Below are 19,443 nucleotides of genomic sequence, written 5' to 3' on the forward strand. Positions count from 1 at the left end.
TTCTTATTTTCGAAATGTATTCACCGTGTTTGGAGATGTCACTTGGATAAACCGATTTATTACAGGAGAAACAAACAAAAAAATGCCTTGGAGGACACTTGAGCTTCATCTTCAGGAGTAGGACGCGATAGTGTTATCGGGGCCTGTGTGCATCGCCTTCTCCATTGCTAGCCTGGCTTCGGTTCTCAGTCTCCGTGCCGCAAGGAAGCGAACGACTCTGCGCGTAACATTGGGCGTTTTAATCTATCCTAGAATGCCTACTGTAAAAAAGTTGTGAAGTTCCCACTACGCCATAATTCTTCCTTTTGCGAATCATCGAAGGGCCCTTTACGCCTCTGTGTAAGGAAACAGGCGAACCTACGCAGCTGCTCATATTCTTTTATTCTTTTGCTGATGATTAAGTACGCCTCAGCGCTTTGTAATGAATGGGTCTTTAAAACACCAACTCGTTGCGCATTTAACATGTTTTGACGCCTGGCGCAATTCTGCGCTTCTGCCACGCAATATTACATGCGTTAACGAGACTCATCCCAATACATTACTTTGATAAGTGTTTTTTTTTCCTGAGCTATCTCAAGCAGTGGCGTGACTCTGTGGCAGAACACGTGCTTGCCACGCAAAAGGCCTGGGTTCAATTTTGACTCGAAGTGAAGGTTTGATTTGCTATTTCTCGATTTTTCCCTCATGGACAACGCTGATCTTTTTGCTCATAACCGCCAACACAGACAGCGAAATTTCTGCGAAACGAGCTCTTCAACGCTATCGCGTAAAAGAAAACGCTAATATTAAGGTCTTCCACAGCCATGAAATACTCTCGGAAATTGTCATAGCTGCTACATCTTTCTTTAGACATACTCGCTATATGACCATCCTTCACAGTTCATTTAGTTTTTTTGCTTCTTTGTTCTTAGGAATAGGTAACTTGTGTGACGTACCATGCTCACGGCTGCTTAGGTGGAACAATTGTACAAAAGCGCAGCTCATATATGCGGTGACGTCATACCGTACATATACAAGGTCCCTGATACCGTTCACTCCAAGGGTGCACTGCGTGACCGGCCTCGAACATGAATCAGTGCTCTCAATACAAAGCTGCCTGGCATGGACGTCTGAGCCTGTTAAATTATGCAATTTCTAGTTTTTTTCTTGGTATAAAAATGCGTCAGAAAATTCTAGGAAAACAGGTTAAAAAGAGAAATTTGTTACCAGACTTCTGTTTCTCACTGCGTGCTTCTATTGTGTTCTTTTAGTAATGACGTCAAAGAAGCGTGACGTGGCGATGGAAGTCTTTCTGTCAATGCCCTTACACTAACGCAAATTTGGAGAACGTTGGCGAAATAAATGCGAAAGAATGGTCTAGGTATAGCTGCTTCTTTTAATATATATATTTGTCGGATTCATCAGCACAATCCCCTTGTGCTGAAATCTGGGTACTAAAGAGGCGTCGTGTTCGGTATATATGCTTTCAAAATTTATAGTCTGCGCACTTCCATATCTCAGGCAGGTAACGAAGGGCACAGACTTCTTGATATTTCGCAATCGGTACCAGCTGCTTCAGTCTTTTCGAATTGTAAACTTCCTCTGCGAGAAATAACCTTTCTAGATGGTTGTTCGGTATCTGAGGAATAAATCGAAAAAAAGATATTTAGTTGATAAACCTTGTTTTCTACGTGAAATCCCTATCTACAAAAAGCGTGACATTGGAGAAACAATGCTCGGCGAATTGCTACACCAACGTGAGCGAAAACCCCCAAAACTATGCTTTTACAGCAGCTTATCAAACCATCAGCAACGTTTCGCCGCAAGTTCTTTGCTATGTATGTTGGTATTTAGCACACGACTCTTTATCACATGAACTCTGAGACTGCAACACTGGCAACAGCCTAATATCACGAGTACTTCTAACATTATTTAGGGTTAGGATATGTTCGCGTTTTGCACAATGTCCGAGAATGTCTTCTAGATTGTTATTGCCATTTTGATGTATTGCCAACTGAGAATATTTAAAGCGCTAATGAGCACACGAGCACATGTTGCTCTGACATTTGAATTTGTAAGTGGGACTTCCGCAAATCGCTCTTGAACATATTAATAACATTACGGTTGGCACATATATAAAATCACACTCATCCATTTTAGAATGTCCTGGCGCATACGTGTCTGTTTTCAGATATCTCTTTATGGTGCAGAGGTACGCAGTTTAAAACATGTTCATGAATTCTTTCAAACATTTATTCGTAAATTTCATTTATTTCAGGTCCGAATTCGAATTTTTATGTACTAAGGTGGCGAAGCTATTATTTGCTTTCTTTATTCAGGAATGTTTACTTAAACAGGTCTAACACTGGTTTCTTTTGTGATGTCAGTATTGAGTTCGCATAAACTTATATCGGAAAGACACTGTCTCGCAAGTCATATTTTTTGTATGAATGCTCATTAAGTCGCATTTTTCAGACCCACAACTATGATTCGCACATAATTTAGAAGTGTTTATTAGTTTAGTGACAGAATTTATAGACATATATTTCGACATAGACTTTACCGGGCCCTGTGTTTTGACAGGGTACATAACGCGTTTTGTCCTATTGCGTGTGCACGGCGTCCAACAAGTGCAACACTGGATGCGGATCTTATTTCAACGCTGGGCAAAAATTTAAGATTACCTACGTTGGCAACACGAAAAAAAAAACTGTAGCTAACCACCTTCCCCTTCGGCTGTGAGGATGCTGCGAAATACTAGTGCTTAGACTGCGTTTGGTTTGACTATCTGAATCAGACAGGCGCATATGCTTGTCTCTAGCGCGTGTGCTATGTGAACAGTCCGGCCTGTTGGGCGCAGAGCTCATCCGTACATAGGGCAACTGGATGTCTATAGAGTAACTACTTATACTATTTATATTAAGGCATGGTCACTTACACCTACGTATCGGGCTCTCTTACTGTACTTTACCACGGTGGGGAGTAGCAGGTTGAAGCCACGTTCTGCGCTAAAGCTTTCCTTACTTATTCTCAATAACTATTCTCTTGCGCTTTTTACAGCAGTACTAGGACTCGCGAAACTACTGAGTAGTGACCAGTTTAAAGACAATGGAACTACCCATGATGTGGATAAGCAATAGCATCTTCGCTGTTGCATTTATGCTCGTGGGTAAGTTCCTTATGGTTTTTTTTATGTTGTTCAGATTGAAGATTGAAACTATATTACTTTAGGAGTATAGTGTTAGGAGTAATTTTTGAGTGCTTCCGCATCGCGCATATACGTAAGCTCTATTTCGTTTTGACAGCAAAATATGCACAGCTTTTCCAAAAACATCTTGTCAGAGGTGAACAGATTTCAGCGAAGTGTGGTAGTATTAGATTTATTCAATCTAAAATGTTTTATATACAAGCCTTATTCTACCATTTTTAAACCTTGAGAGGCCTTCTAGGCATGAGTCGATTATGTGGCACGTAAATTGATGTGGTCACATTTAAAATTCCCGTGGAGTTTACGTATCACATTACACTCCTATTAATGTAACCCGCGAACTTTTCCTTACGTATGGTGCACATTTCTAGCTATGCACTTTCTCGGTGATAGCATAAAATATTGTTACTAGCAAATATAAAGAGAAAACCAGCCACAATGTCGATCATCCTTGTTGCCATGTTGTTACAAGTATATCGGTTAAACATGATAGGAGACAACACTGCAGCTGTACATGCTTTGCAACTGTGGTAAATGCAAATGTCCACAGGTACACTGGAGCAACATCTAGCTATCTGTAGAGTGCTCCAGTATAACTGCCTTTTTATACGCCCGTTTTGATGCGAAATATTCATGGAACCCACAGAGGCTCAAATATAACAAGAGACGCTGCTTCACAGACAAGAAGTGTTGCCGGGCGAATGATTATTGTCGAAATACAGAGGTAGGCAGCATACACATTGATGTGGACGATAAACAAGCGTTGATTGAATGATGGTTCACTCGTTATCATTACAATATTTTGGAAAATGGTGACGTACATGCTACAGGCAAATATATGCAGCGTTGTTAATATATAACGTGTATATTAACAGCCGCTATAAATGTTTTTTACTAGAGATATCTTCCGTAGGGCCCCTTTAGCAAATTTGTTGGGTCCCAAAAGTGTATTTTTTGTAATCCATACATGTCTTATGTTAAATAAACTTTCAAATGCTTCATACCAACGAGTGTCGGTAGTTGCCAAGTCTGTCCTTTGGCGAGATCATTGTCGCACAGATGAAGGAGATAGAAATGTAAACAGAGCGGAAGCCATAGGTGCTAGACTCACAAGCGAGTGAAAAATGTACGACAAACAACAAGCGCAAACATCCTCTGCACTCGCGTGTTGATAACACAAAGGCATTTCTTTGGCTAACCTTATCCACTCCAGCCTGGTAGCTACATCAGCACCACATAATTGTTGCTTGAAGGTGGCTGAGAAAAGCAAGACCCTACATATAATATAACCCCGACCTTCACATTGACAGGCAAGTATCTGCCAAGAGAATTGTGCCAGCAATGAAAATGTGTACGTAGTGTGTTGAACAATGCAAAGGCGTGCATAAATGGGCCGACTGCACCGACGGGCATGCAGTGACCAGATGTTCGTTGCGAGTCGCACAGTGTCTCACGGGCGTTGGAAGTCGCGGCGTGATTGTAACATTACAATTTCACCACTCGAGCACCTAATAAACTTGCGTAATTATGGCGCCGAACATTTTTCGAATTGGCATAGACATTTAATCGCAGCAGTGACAGCGGGTCGTTGGACGAGATAGGTAACAGGTAAACCTCGAAGACATAATGCGATGCCGTGACAAAGCAAAATGATATGGTGCCCGAATGGCTCTTTGATATCACTATGAGCGCAGCTGGCGCCTAATTGCACTCATGAGCATGGTAAAGGACATAATTACAGCAGAATAAATTTCTTTTTTTGAGCAGGTTTTTGTGTATACGAGCACATACAAACGTGTTTAAGTGCAGAGATTCTATATTTTACCGGACAAGACCATGAACAAGTTCCCTTAGATCGGCATCTTTGGGTGAAATTTCCATCTAGCAGTTGAAATAAATATTTTCTGAGAAACGATATTACACCTTGTACCATTCAGGACTGCTCTCGAGATTGATATCGGTTTGCGTGCGTTTACAGGAAACTTCTGCGCAGTTCAGTGCTACCGTTTACCGAGTTCCCTTGGGAAGTTACAACCTCATAAGCCAAACAACCATTTTCCGAGCTGTGATGACATCCTGCAGACGGTAAGAATACAAATACAGCCACGAACGTAAAAGAGGCTGCTAGATTACGTCCCTACGTTTATTTACAATGAAGCCTGATTAGCATGAAATATTAACAAGTTTAGGTATGCATGAAATCTGAAAAAAATTTATGCTTGGTATAGATGGGCATACGCATATGGAGCATTGCCCTGTTTATGCAGCATGTATTTAGAGCATTATCATTCTTGTAGCCCAGCAGGATTTTGGGGCATTATCTAAAAAATTCAGTACTTCAAGGAACATCAATGCCGAGATAAAGAACATTTTTTTTAATGCAGTTTACGCTTCCGTTCACCAGGAGGACACTTCAGCTTTGAATTAAATATGTTTTTTTTTTACTGCCAATCAGCTGTGTTTCATGTTTTCAGTGTATTGCCTAGGTCTCGTTAATATATAATGTTTCAGCGCCTTCTATCTTTTTATACGTGGCATAAAGTGGATACTACGCTTGTGTACGAATCGTGCTCCTCCCCACGCTTCACGTCCCAACAATTCTAAGAAGGCACATTTTCTACGATTCACACAACGGAAACTATTTTCGGGGTACGTTAACTTAAAGTAGAGTATAATCGTCTGCTGCGTAAACACCCTGCTCCATACAATAAGAAACGGTGGTCTCATCAACTTTTTTCCTCAATATTCATGATAATACTTCTATGGTGCCGGAAGAGCAATTGCTATATTACGAATACATTGCCTCACTTGGCTTTTTTTTTCTCGCAGATACATGGAGTGTCGGTTACATGCAATACTAATTTTAATATAGTTCACACTAAGACAAATACTCAATGTGACTCTAAAAACATACGCCATTAGTATTCATTCATTCTTGAAAACTTATCTCCACTTTGTGAACGGCAACCTACACAATCTATTGCGACTTATGAAAACATATGGGCGGAGTGACAGTAAGATTGAGAACAGAATTCAAATAGATTTTTCCTTCCATTCTAGGACTATCAAAGAACAAGCTGCTATTACCAATGTTATTCTTCCAAACGCGGATTGCTAAAGGGAACTCACAGAGATGGAACGCGATGTGAGGTAAGAATAAAACTAATTATTAAATGCTTTCTTGATGGTGATGAACAACAAAACTATTCGATCTTCCCCGTCACTCCCTTCAGCATAGTTTCCTTTGCTGCCTGGGAAATAGCCTCCGCATAAAACTATAAATTTTATTTTATAATACGGAAACAATTCAGACATTTTTCCAACAATATGACAATATTAGTCAATACTGCTTGGTTAACGCGCTTTATTATCTATATATTAAAGAAAGGCGTGCAGATTATTTTATTGAGGGCTGAATTTTCAGCTCTTTGAGTGCTAAGTACCTACCGTCGCAAACATTTGGATGTATTTACATTCACACCAAACACTATTTCAACAGACACCGATGTACCATTGCAAGAAATGACCGGCCGAATGTTGGGAAAGCACTCGTGCTAGCTGTTGAACAAATGGTGCGTGCGTTCAGTTCGTGCGCCTAATAAATACGGTTGCACGTCATGTCATATTAGGTCGCTAAGGTCATTGTTACATAAAATTGCCAACACAGTAATGATTGCTGTTTTTCCGCCTCCCTAGAGCTATTGATTCATATTCAATGTGAACTTCTCTCTGTGAGGCTAAGCTAGCCTAACGCGAAATGTTCTAGTGCAGCTTAAGTGAAACCAGCATTCTGAAGACAGTTTATTCTTTTAATGTTGAATTCTTGCACTCTTTAGCTTTGTGAGGCCACAGTGCTGGAAAAAATGACAAAATATGACATACAAGCTCACAGGTTGATAGCAATGTAGCGTGAGAAACACCTGAGTGATAAGTTTAGTGAGAGATTGAATATTATGGTAACAATAATAGTAATAGTAATACTGATAATAATTTATCGGGCTTTACGAACCATGGCAGAGGAACGAACAGGAAAGACAGAGAGGTTAGGCAGGCTTTGGCTCGGTTGGCTAGCCTAAACGTGGGGTGGGGGAAAGGGGGAACAATAGAGAAATAGGGACAAGAGTAAGAAAATAAGAAATGACCTGTTTAGCATCAGAGCAACAATCCGTAATGACTGGCGCCGTATTGGAGGGCTCCCGAAATTTCGACGATCTGGGGTTCTCTAACATGCAATGTAATCGCACGGCGCATGGGCCTTTAGCATTTCGCCTACAACGAAATGCTACCGACGCGGCCGCGATCGAGCCTGCTTCATTCGAGTCAGCAACCGAGCAGCGTAAAAGAACTGTACCCCCGTGGTGAACATTATGGTATTGGAAGTAACCGTAGGAGCTAAAAGTACAGTTGAAAAGAATATGGCTTAATATACACCATTCAGACACACAGCGCGTACATTTTCTTTTGATGGTGGAGAGGGGAGAGATACGTCACTTTGTGTACGGTTTTTTGTACCATATTGTTATTACGCAAACTGCAGTTTTCTTTCATACATAAACGTTTGCATTGTGCAACCAAAAATAATGTAACGCGCATTCTTTTCATTCAGAACGAGAAATTTCCTGGACGACGAGGGCATTGCATGAGAGGCGTGTGCATATCGCTTGAAGGTAATGATATTTCCGAAGCAACTTTCAAACTGAAAATGAAAATTGAATTGAACTTTGTTCATATTTCATAATCGGTAACATTGTTCATAGGGCAAATACAACCGACAGCAGGAATATAAATATAAAATTTCATCGAAACTGAAGTTCCATTTAGGATGATAACTGAGTCCATACTATGATAAAATTTGTCGGAATAATTCACGAAGGAAATCTCTAATATGAATTAGACTTTTTCCTTAGGACGATACCTGTTCTGCACGATGGTCTGCACAAAAATGCTCGATGGATCCATACAAGCCAGAAACAATAGCATGTCAAGGTGGCTGTATATATCACTCTTCGTTTTTTGGGGGAATTTATGTAACGGTACTTGATTTAAGGGCGTCTGCTTACTGCACACATCGACGCCACATTGTGGGCAGAACAAGATCCTAATTCCTAATTTGTTATTACATAGAATGGCTTTTTCTATGAAATTACAAGCAAATGTATTACTCATGCTTCTTAAAACTGTGATAAAAAGCTAGGTTATTCTTATTTTCAAATGCTTCATGCGGGAAAAAACCTACGTGAATAGCCTCCGCGCAATTGTTAGCACTTGTACATTGCTGAACACTTGATGCTGTATAGATGAATAACTGCGTCTAGTTGATAAATGCGGTAAAGTAGGTGTGCGAACATGTATTAAGAAATGGGTGATTGGGTGAGTTGATGATTCATAGCACTCGCAATACGAGCGCGTAGCTTAAACAGGAACTTAGGGAGGCAAGGACGAGCGCATAATGCCAACTGAAATTTTATTCTGAAAGCGTTAACATATTATACATATACCGCCAGATGCATCTCCCGTAAGATCACCCAATAACAGAACACAACGATAAAAATAAAAACGATCAAAAATAAAGAATATGACTGTCACGTCTCGCCAAAGCCTCCATTGCCTTGCAGAAAATAGATAGCCCCACTGCATGTACCGCTTTCTAAGAACACGAAGATGCGCTAGTCCTTGTCTTCCTAAGTTCCTGTTTAAGTTGCGCTCTTGTATTTCAAATATCATGCATTACAAATCAGAGCTTGCGTAGAAGAGCAGAAAAGATCCTGAAAGCAAAAATTTTAACTGTACGACCGATCTTATAGGCTCATGTTTGCGATTGAGAGACTCAGCAATGCAAAAAAATTAGCATATCCACAGGTGAATGATGAAGAGCTTGGGCGAAGCTCCTGAAGCAATCATGGTTACACCATGAAATCATCAGTGGTTTCGCCCAGCAGTAATCAAAGCGATAGCCCAGTACATCATCCAAGACGTGACAAACACTGTATATATTTATACAAGAAATTTTATTAATCGTAAGTGGTAGCTAGACGTGGTTTACGTTCCCCCTTCATTATAACGGCCTTATGGTCGGTGAAGTGATGGATCGGTGATGGGTCGAAGTGGGATTTTTGCAAAGACGAGGTAGTGGGCAGTTTGCAAAGGTGGCTACGCCGGACAACGGAGACGTGACAAGGTTAGACTAAGAGGAGCTTCGCCCCTAAAATAGAGGCAGGACTTATCACTTTCTTGTTCTATCTACACTACCTTCTATTTGTGCCAATCTTATTCTCGCACCTTGCAAACTCACATTTTCTTTAGCAAGCACAGAATCGGCCAAAAAGTTAGTTGTATTGCAAATCGCAAACCTTGAAGGTAAAGCGAGTGTACCATGTCTAGTTATAGATTGTATCTTCACATGTATAAAAGTAACAGAGGCAAGAAAGGTGTATCACCGGTTCCATTATGGTATCATAATGCGGAACTCACACAATAAATATCACACAATCTCTCGGTAATTTTAAACTACCACCAAACGAACAATACCCTAAGTATACGTTCACCCAAGCACGTTGTGTTGCCCTCACAAACTCCTATTTCTAAAAACTTTATAATTATGACCCAGTACAGCTTGCTTACGCACCAAGGCTAAAAAAGAACCTTGTGGCTAAAGAACCACCAAGGCTGAAAAAAGAAAATATAACAAGCATATCTGCTTGTTATATTTATCCCTGTGCAGATACACGCTAATTCGCTATTTTTCACTCCCTGCTACAACATTAAGATGTAGCGCAATACAGTACTACTGGTTTAAGAGAAAACTAGTGTACATTTTGGTAAAAGTGCTATCTCAGATTCTATTTTTTAATATCCCATTGCCTCTTGCACAGCGAGAACTGACAAGGTAAAGCATCACCATCTGCTTCAATTTAACTTAGTATATATGAAGGCTTCTAATCATATCAACAAAAAGCATATAATTTGCTGTTGAGGCGAGTTGTATGATGGTTTTGGTTCTACTAAAGCACTAACCACAGAAACTCTGGCTCAAGTCACAGATTTAATTTGAGGTCTGATCATAATGCGACTTATTATATGCGCTCAGATACGTACTGACTGTACGATTAAAAACAAACAAGTGCCTGAATTTAATTCTTAAATCTCCACTGCCTTCGTCATACACTTTTCCTGTCAAAATAAACAACTAAGTGAGGAAACCTCATGCCGTCAAAGCGGGACGTTTTATTATGATTTTAGGAAGGACGGAAACAGAAAAAGGAGAAGGCAGGGAGGTTAACCAGAAACACTTCCGGTTGGCTACCCTACACTGAGGATCGGGGAATTGGAATAGAAAATGATTTTAAGTGAAAGGCAAAGGGTCTTCGATGTCTGTGGGCTCCACAACGAGGGACTCAGAACAAACTTTGCTTTTGAACATTTCATCGTATATATAACGTTTCACTACCTGTCGCAATGTTCAAAGACATGCGAAATTACGCGTATGAATGAGTTATTGTGGAACAAAATATTGGGCGGCCTCAGTTTGCACACTACCATAGGTCTGCAAAAAGTGTGGAGCTCACTCAGACTCACTAAAATTTTCCTCATCCGGACTCACTCGGACTCAGAATCACAAAATATTTCTCAACATGACTCAGCCGCACTCAAACTTGCAAAAATCTTACTCACCCGGACTAACTAAGACTCATGGCTCAATCTGAGTCTGACTGAGTCTGACTGAGTCTACTCAAGAGTGAGTTTGCTGACATATGCTCAATAGTGCCTGCGTGTCTCTCATACAAGTGATAAGTGCAGATATTAACTCCTATTATGTTCTAAAGCTCAACCACCTCGAGGGGCATATTTGGGGCATTTATCACCGACGCAACGATAATCGTCACTTGCGTTTCCTTTCTCGTAATCTGTGCTCTCGCTACTTCTCTTACATGAATGCTAGGTCACGTCGCTAGCGCCTACACCGATCCTCACTGAAAGGTACCGAGTGCGCGGCAATATATTAAGGAAGGCACATTAAATAGATGGTTTGAATTATGAGGCAGAAAAGCACATAACACACGGCTGTGCACTGAGCGTGTCAAAAGAATATACCTCTCACACTGCACTTAAGACTCATAATGCTCGAATGCGGTGCAACAATATAGCTATAATATAATTTTCTTTAAGACGGGCAGATATACACACGTTTGGTATATATGTTTTACTGGAGACGGAAATATTTATTGCGATAGCAATTATATGGACGTTTCGGCTGGTTTTTGCCGCCGCCATCATGCATCGTATATGTCTAAGTATATATATATTATATATATATATATATAATATATATATATATATATATATATATAATATATATATATTATATATATATATATAATATTATATATATATTATATGGTGGGGTGAAATTCAATGGATCCGGTGGAAAATGCGGCAGAAAAACAGGTCGACAAACGTGCGAAACACAGGTTTTACTAACGTTTCGGCAGGAGGGCCTGCCTTCGTCAGAGTGAATGGTTACAGATGCCACGCAGGGCACATTTATAAGCCGCTTCTTTGCGTATCACACGGCTAAGTCGTTATCAGTCGTTTTAGTTTAAGAAACAACATTATACATCACCAAAGGCACGTGGCCGTAGAGTACATACAACTGAACACGCGTATCATTATGCAGTAGTGAATTGGCACGTATTAGATACCTTAGAACTTGTGTGCAATGAACTAGGTCTACAAGATAAACTGCGCACGCAGTCGCTCACTTGGCCATAAATGCAGCGGGATAATCGCAGTCGAAAGACATTCAGCAGGCCTTTAAAAAAGACATTCAGCAGGCCTTCTGGCAACGGACCCGCCTTGAAGGAGCCGCACAACAACGCCATGCTCGCCGAATCAACGTCTACAACGTCCGCCAACCAGCGGTCATCGAGTCGTCCTTGTGTGCCCCGGAACGAGGAAGGCTACTCCTGCTCTGCCCAGAAGAATGCCGCACCAGGGATATCTGCCAGGTCTGCTCCTCAAGACCCACGAAAGGCGGCAGTTTCTCTTACGGGCTCCAGGTACCCACTTCGAAGCAAATATTCAGACGTTTATTCAGACGCTTCGTGAGTTCAAAGTGTTCCAAAGAGTTTCAAATAATTAGGAAGTCTGTCGAGAAACATGTCCGTTACGAGCTGCATGTGTCCACTCTAGAAGCATATTCAGCGGCTTCCATTCCGCCTAGAGGTTTAAGTCTATGTATACAGCCAGCAACGTCAGAGCTACCAAAATGCAACGCGAGAAAGTGGCTTGAGACCTTAAAGAACGCCTCACTTGAGCTGGTACGCATTGTATTAAGCCATTATCGATCTTCTCTGAAATCCCTGATAAACAGGGAGCGGCAACTACTCGATCAATTTAGCCTTTCTCCTGAAGAATTATCGTCCCTAGGAGCATATGAGCAAAGAAAACGTACCGAACTTAACGCGCATAAATGCAAAAAGTTGCTCAGAGATGGTGTAAAATTTCGAAGCTCAACACCTCCGTCTTCGGCCATGGAAAGAGCATCTAAACCTGCACCCGACAACATTATTAATATTTCAAGCGCTATCTTATCTAAAGAAGAGGTCAGCCTTTTATCCCGTGGTGTAAGCTTCTGTCCAGCAAGCGGCAGCTATAATGAATTTCAGCTATACAAGGATTTAGACAACTTCGCACGAAATATGAGACTGCGCGAATATTTCTTCGATCAGCCGGCTTCGGCCGATGACCCGACCGCTTTACCATCGGCTAAACGTTGGACACCGGCTTCACAACGTGACAAACACTTGGACATGTTTATTAAAGCAGTACAGCGAGATATCATTCAAGCTTATAACGAACCCCAGTCTTTTCGTCGAAATCTATCGACCCTAGAAATAAAAGCCATAGCAAATCTTGGCGAACGCACTGACATCACAATCAAACCTGCCGACAAAGGGGGTGCCATTGTTGTCATGGACACGACCAAATATATCGCTGAAGCGAACAGTCAGCTTGATGATAGGTCGTTTTACAAACGACTCGATGCCGACCCGACAGAGAATTATAAAGGAACGTTAGACAGCACAATAAGAAAACTGATAAAGGAGAAACAATTAAATGACAAGGCAGCTTCTCTGATCCCTCTTAGTCCGGCAGCTGGTAGGTTCTATTTGTTGCCGAAAATTCATAAACGCAATAACCCTGGTCGCCCAATTGTTTCCGGCATAGGTACCGTGACAGAAAACTTGTTCGCGTTACGTAGATAGCCTAATAAACCAGATACCCCCTACGTTCCAGTCATTTCTGCGAGATACTAACGACTTCCTTTCCGATATTACCAACCTTAGTGTACCTAACAACTCTCTCCTTGTCACTCTCGATGTTACGTCTCTCTACACAAACATACCACACTTGGATGGTATAAAGTCCGTGGTTGAGGCTTACGATCACCTCGCTCTCAACAAGTCCATTGATAGCTCGACTATAGCTGTATTACTTGAAATGATTCTTCAGTACAACAACTTTGAATTAAATGGAGTGCATTATGTTCAAGTAAGCGGTACGTCTATGGGTACCATGATCGGGCCAAGCTACGCGAATATATTTATGGGATCTCTTGAGAACAAGTTCTTGTCGGGTCGTTCGCTAAAACCTTTTTACTATAAAAGATTTGTTGATGACATATTCATGATATGGTCACATGGAGAGGCGGAACTGTTGTCTTTTATTTCGGACTTTAATAATGCTCACCCTTCCATTTCCTTTTTGCACACATATTCACCAGAGACCATTAACTTTCTCGATGTCACAGTATGTCTGAAGGATGCGAAATAAACCACTAAGCTGTACCGCAAGCCGACTGACAGACAGAGGTATTTACATTTTCAAAGTAGCCACAAAAAACATTGCAAATCCAGCATACCTTACAGCCAGGCCTTACGCTTTAAGCGAATTTGCTCTGAGCAATCCGACTTCGATAGCAACTGTAACCAACTACGCGCTGCACTTCTTAAACAGAAATATCCGGCCAAGTTAGTCGATGACGCAGTGAGGCGCGCCGACGCACAAGACCGTGCAGCACTCTGCGTCACCAAAGAAAATCCAAAAAGTCATTCACAGGTTAACTTGGTTTTAACCCACAACGCATCGGCGCCTAACGTGGCATTTATTCTACGTAAACACCACAACATACTTATGCAGAGCGAACGCCTTACAAAAGCGTCTCCAGAACCACCGCGTGTTGTCTACAGACGAGGCAAAAATTTGCGGGATCTGTTAACTTCCTCCAAAACCAAACAGAACAATAACATCCAGACGGTTGGTTGCCATCCTTGTAAAAAAACCCCGCTGTAAAGTGTGTGCGCACATGACCACGACACACTGGCAGTCAGTACTGCGACTAACTTCAAATTCAAGATTAAGGGCAATTTTACTTGTGATACTGCAAATGTCGTATATTACTAGAATGCTCAATCTGTCATGTACAATACATAGGTCAAACCGAAACTGCTTTTCGATATCGTTTCAATAATCATAAAGTTCATGTGCATGCCCTTCCTAACTTACCAATTTCAAGGCATGTCACTGAGGCAGGTCATTCTTTCAGTAACATTATGGCTACAATACTGGAATCGAGTTTTAAATCCCACCATGAACGTGAAGTGAAAGAGTCATTCCTAATTCATAAATTCAAAACACTTTCTGACGGGCTGAACGAGAGCCCGGGTACGCTTACTTCCATGTTGCCTTAGTAAATCGCCGTTTTGTGTTACTGGCTGGTGTCTATTTTTTGCATGATCTTGACCTATTGTCAGTTATTACGTACATAATGTCCGTGGCCTTTATCGCTTCATGAGTTTACTCGCATCCATTTTGATTTGCGTGCTTTTTTATTTTATTTTTATCTCTCTAACTTTTTTTTTCTTAAAGGCCTGCTGAATGTCTTTCGAATGCGATTATCCCGCTGCATTTATGGCCAAGTGAGCGACTGCGTGCGCAGTTTATCTTGTAGACCTAGTCCATTGCACACAAGTTCTAAGGTATCTAATGATACGCGTGTTCAGTTGTATGTACTCTACGGCCACGTGCCTTTGGTGATGTATAATCTTGTTTCTTAAACTAAAACGGCTGATAACGACTTAGCCGTGTGATACGCAAAGAAGCGGCTTATAAATGTGCCCTGCGTGGCATCTGTAACCATTCACTCTGACGAAGGCAGGCCCTCCTGCCGAAACGTTAGTAAAACCTGTGTTTCGCACGTTTGTCGACCTGTTTTTCTACCGTATATATATATATATATATATATATATATATATATATATATATATATATATATATATATATATATATATATATATATATATATATATATATAAAGTCCGAAAGAAAAATAATTCAGAAAAGTGCTTCGGACGCGCGGAATCGAAACAGTGACCTCTCGCTCTGCAGCGCTAACCACTACGCCACAAAACGCAGCTCCTTCAGGTAGGTAACGGCGAGCGTTATATACACACCCTTTACCACAGTACTCAGAGACGGCAGGCGCTTATAAGCGTTTCTTCATTACCAGCGAGATGGCGCGATGAGCGCAGCGGGCGCATTTAACGTTGGCCAGCTCGCTGGCTTCTAATAATTGCGCAGGGAGAACCTTGCCCTTCCGCTGTCTGCTCGCGCGGTAGTTCCTTCCGGGGGGGGGGAGGGGGGGCAGATGTTTCTGCAGCGTAGCAGCGCGTCCATCACGCGCCACTTTTCTTGCTATCGCATTCATTGCTTCGCCCTTGCGGTCAAACTGTGACTTTTTTTGCTATTCACAGATGAAGTTCCCAATTTTAATTCAACCAAACCTAAACAGCGCTGTAATAGCAAGTACCATGGCGTAAGTTCTTTTTTTTTGTTAACTTAACATATCAACGAATATCAGGATGATGTAGCTGTATAAAAACTGCACTAATATTATGTACTCTTCTGTTTCATTAGACCCCGAAATAGAAAATATGCATATTTTGGCGACATTCGCGTGTACCAAGACTCATTGAACTATACCATAGTCACCTGTCATCATACCGCCCTCTTTCACTTTCTCTCCCTTTTTCCGTTACCGTCGTGAGGAGTAGCAGGCTAGAAACCCACTTTCCAGGCTAACCTCTCCTCCATTCAGTTCATTAAACATTATCTTTTTGGTGATATTTGTGTTAATATATCATTGGAGCCAACTACTTTTCTCATACTTTCTTTCACATTCATAAACGCCTGTGTACAGGTTATTATGTCAAGGAACGTAGTTGAAATATCTTTAGAACCTGCTATTTACTCACTGAACTAATATTTTCGTATTTTCATTCTCTTAAAAATTATCTGTCGAAATACCGTCAAGCATGCCATTTGGCTACAGCATACACATCAAAAGAGCTTGTTACAGGATTGTAATCTTTTTTCTGTAGAGATGCGTCTTTTAGGGAAGCACAAGGAAAAGTTATGCAACACCTATACTTGTTCATAACCTGTGGCAGTCACAACACATCAAAATTACCGTTGCTGCTTCTGCATAAAAGCGTGCATCAGCATGCAGTTACCAGCCATTTTTTACTAAGAAAGGGCTGACTGACATGTAGGCTTGCTTGCTGCGTTTAAATTGTAGAAGTGGCAGAAGTTGTGTGCTAATGTGCTAATGGCGAAGCATTATTGACAGAACTTGCTCTTTATTGTAATGTCACATGCAATTGCATGCTTGTTAGAGATGTGGTCGCTAAGAAGATTCATGTTTATCCCTCTCTCAATTACCTTTACAAGCGCCTTCCTAAATCAGATGTTTGGTTACCTTTGGCCGCTGCGTTTTTTTTGTTCATTGTGCGTTTGGTGGTATGCCGACGATGGTAGTAACTAATTCTTATAGTTCAAGTCTACTACGCTTGATTCAGAGTTCACTGCCCTTGATAATAACTCGAGAATGTTTATGAATATTGTGCTGACACACAGCATTTTCACTTATGAATTCTTTCCTTTTCAGAAGGGATATGCACCAAGTTGCAAATATACGTGCACGTATTTCGGGAAACCGATGCAAATGAACTACACTGCCGGAACACCTTGTGTTGTGCGTTTTCTCTTCGTTTTCCAAAGAAAATTATTTATGGACGCTGATTAACAGGCTGGGACCTAGAATGGCCCTTTCTTCACTTTTTTACCAATATCGCGCAGTGAAGAAATATTATTTGCTAAATAATTGGTTGCTGATAATATTGCACACATACTTAATTGTGAGTGGTGTGTAGTTTTATGTACCGAAATGCTTGACCGACGCCAGTGAACGGTTTTAGAATGCCTTTCATGGCTGTGATTTTTCGTTTGGGAATGTTCGATGTTACAATGTTCTAACAGTGCCCGCGCCGAGATCGATGCCTGCAATGCGTTTTACCAGTGTGTTCTCTTTACCATTCCGCGAGACAAATGGAAATTCACATTATCACTTACGCATATGCCCGAATTGACTCGAAGGCGACAGCGCCCCGCCACGGTGGTCTAGTGGTTATGGCGCTCGACTGCTGACCCGAAGGTCGCGGGATCGAATCCCGACCGCGGCGGCTGCATTTTCGATGGAGGCGAAAATGTTTGAGGCCCGTGTACTTAGCTTTAGGTGCACGTTAAAGAACCCCGGGTGGTCGAAATTTCCGGAGCCCTCCACTACGGCGTCTCTCATAATCATATCGTGGTTTTGGGACTTTAAACCCCAGATATTATTATTATTATTCGAAGGCGACAGCCTCTCCTTCTTCCCCGTCTTATAGTCAGTCGATTGCATTAATTTGCCAAGGCCCTCCCATAAAGGTAACCTTCTGTACCGCACCTGGTTTTGTACGGCTTCCGCGATCCGCCCACCTTTGACCAAGAGACGATATCGTGTGACCAGGTTAGAATATCACGCAATGTCATGACATCATGATGACGTCGCTAAGTTCGGCGATTTGTGAATTCATGTGTCTTTGAGGGCATGGACTTCTGGTACGTCATTAACTATAGTATACCGTCAATTTTTGCCGACTTTTGTTAACATCAAAGCTATTTCAGCCTACCGTAAAAACTTTGGCGTGTAGAAATAGATGAATAAACTTTAATTTGGTCCCTCGGAACTCGCCCTAGCATGTTAGGGGCAGCTCCCACGTCGGAACAGAAAGACCAAGTCTCTCTGTTGCGTCGCGGGCCCGATGGACTGCACATAGCTGTTCTTCGAGTCCGGAGCTGGTAATAGCAGCTTCCCATTTTGACGGCGTTATGTCTTCGCCGCCGCGTAACGCGGACACCGCCAGAGCATATGTTAACACGAAAGTATTTTATGCCTGGGTCCACCATGGCTCCACTGACGCATTTCCGTCACGGATATGACGTTTTAAAACATAAAGACTAACAGATGGCAAAGAAAAATTTAGAAGAGTTCCGTCATGGGCAGTCGAAATTACGATCCCTCGCTCCGCAGCGCGTGGCGCGAAACGATTAGGCCACAGACAGCGCATTCTTCGCCATGATAACGGCGAGCTATTTATGTACACCATTTGGCGGTGGCGGTACTCAGATATCGGTAGTACAGCAGCGTGTTTTTTGTTATCACTAGCGAGATGGCGCGAAGGGATAGAAAAAGCGCGCTCTAAAGATCGCCGCCCCACGCGTCTCGATGAGTGCGCGCCTCTACAGGGCGTGGCCGCTCGTGCGAGCGCTTATATCGTGATGTAATAACGTCGAAGTCTGGGTCAGTTGGTACATGACGCTGAGGAAAAACCAGTCAAAAAGACGCCGGACAAGGGGAAGAAGTGACACACAACGTTGTTGTGTGCGTCACTTCTTCCCCTTGTCCGACGTCTTTTTGACTGGTTTTTGTCTCAGCGTTATATCGTGATGGCGGTGGTTTGTACGTCTTGTGCTCTCACAGCAAGTTTGCGTTGAGAGCACGAAGATCACTTCGCTCACTGCAGCGGTCGCTTTTGCGAAAGGAGCGCGCTGCTCACACAAAAATGAGTTACAACTGTGACAGTTCGCGCTCATCCTGTGTATGTTCGTTTTGTGCGCCCTTTATGCTTGAGCAGCGCGTTGGAAGTTTCGAGCTGCTTGGCGCTCTTCGCGAGACATTACAATTTGTTGCTATAGCATTCATTCATTCGCCATTGGGGAAAAAGATTGCCCAACAAACGTTCAACTACGTCTGTGAAGACACGTTTCACTTTCGTGTTATACCGATTCCTGTGACAGAGGGGTCAGCCATGGTTTCG

General features: G+C 41.9%; 1 protein-coding gene across 5 annotated transcripts in view; it reads left to right on the forward strand.

The window, feature by feature from the left end:
* Positions 1 to 1,436: 1,436 nt before the first annotated feature.
* Positions 1,437 to 19,443, forward strand: part of LOC119402041 (uncharacterized) — a 34,696-nt gene continuing 16,689 nt past the window's right edge. Inside the window, exons 1-7 of one of the 5 annotated variants that reach the window (XM_037669121.2) lie at positions 1,437 to 1,542; positions 3,040 to 3,148; positions 5,166 to 5,272; positions 6,248 to 6,337; positions 7,794 to 7,854; positions 16,000 to 16,061; positions 17,193 to 17,279. In XM_037669121.2, the coding sequence (XP_037525049.1) occupies positions 3,088 to 3,148; positions 5,166 to 5,272; positions 6,248 to 6,337; positions 7,794 to 7,854; positions 16,000 to 16,061; positions 17,193 to 17,279 (468 nt within the window). In that variant the 5' untranslated portion in view covers positions 1,437 to 1,542; positions 3,040 to 3,087. Of the gene's footprint in view, positions 1,543 to 1,626; positions 1,818 to 3,039; positions 3,149 to 5,165; positions 5,273 to 6,247; positions 6,338 to 7,793; positions 7,855 to 15,999; positions 16,062 to 17,192; positions 17,280 to 19,443 lie in introns of those variants that run through there. The other 4 variants (XM_049418478.1, XM_037669119.2, XM_037669120.2 and 1 more) reach the window with 4 other exon arrangements.

This window comes from Rhipicephalus sanguineus, chromosome 8 (assembly GCF_013339695.2).
Source record: "Rhipicephalus sanguineus isolate Rsan-2018 chromosome 8, BIME_Rsan_1.4, whole genome shotgun sequence".
NCBI classification, from domain to species: Eukaryota; Metazoa; Arthropoda; class Arachnida; order Ixodida; family Ixodidae; genus Rhipicephalus; species Rhipicephalus sanguineus.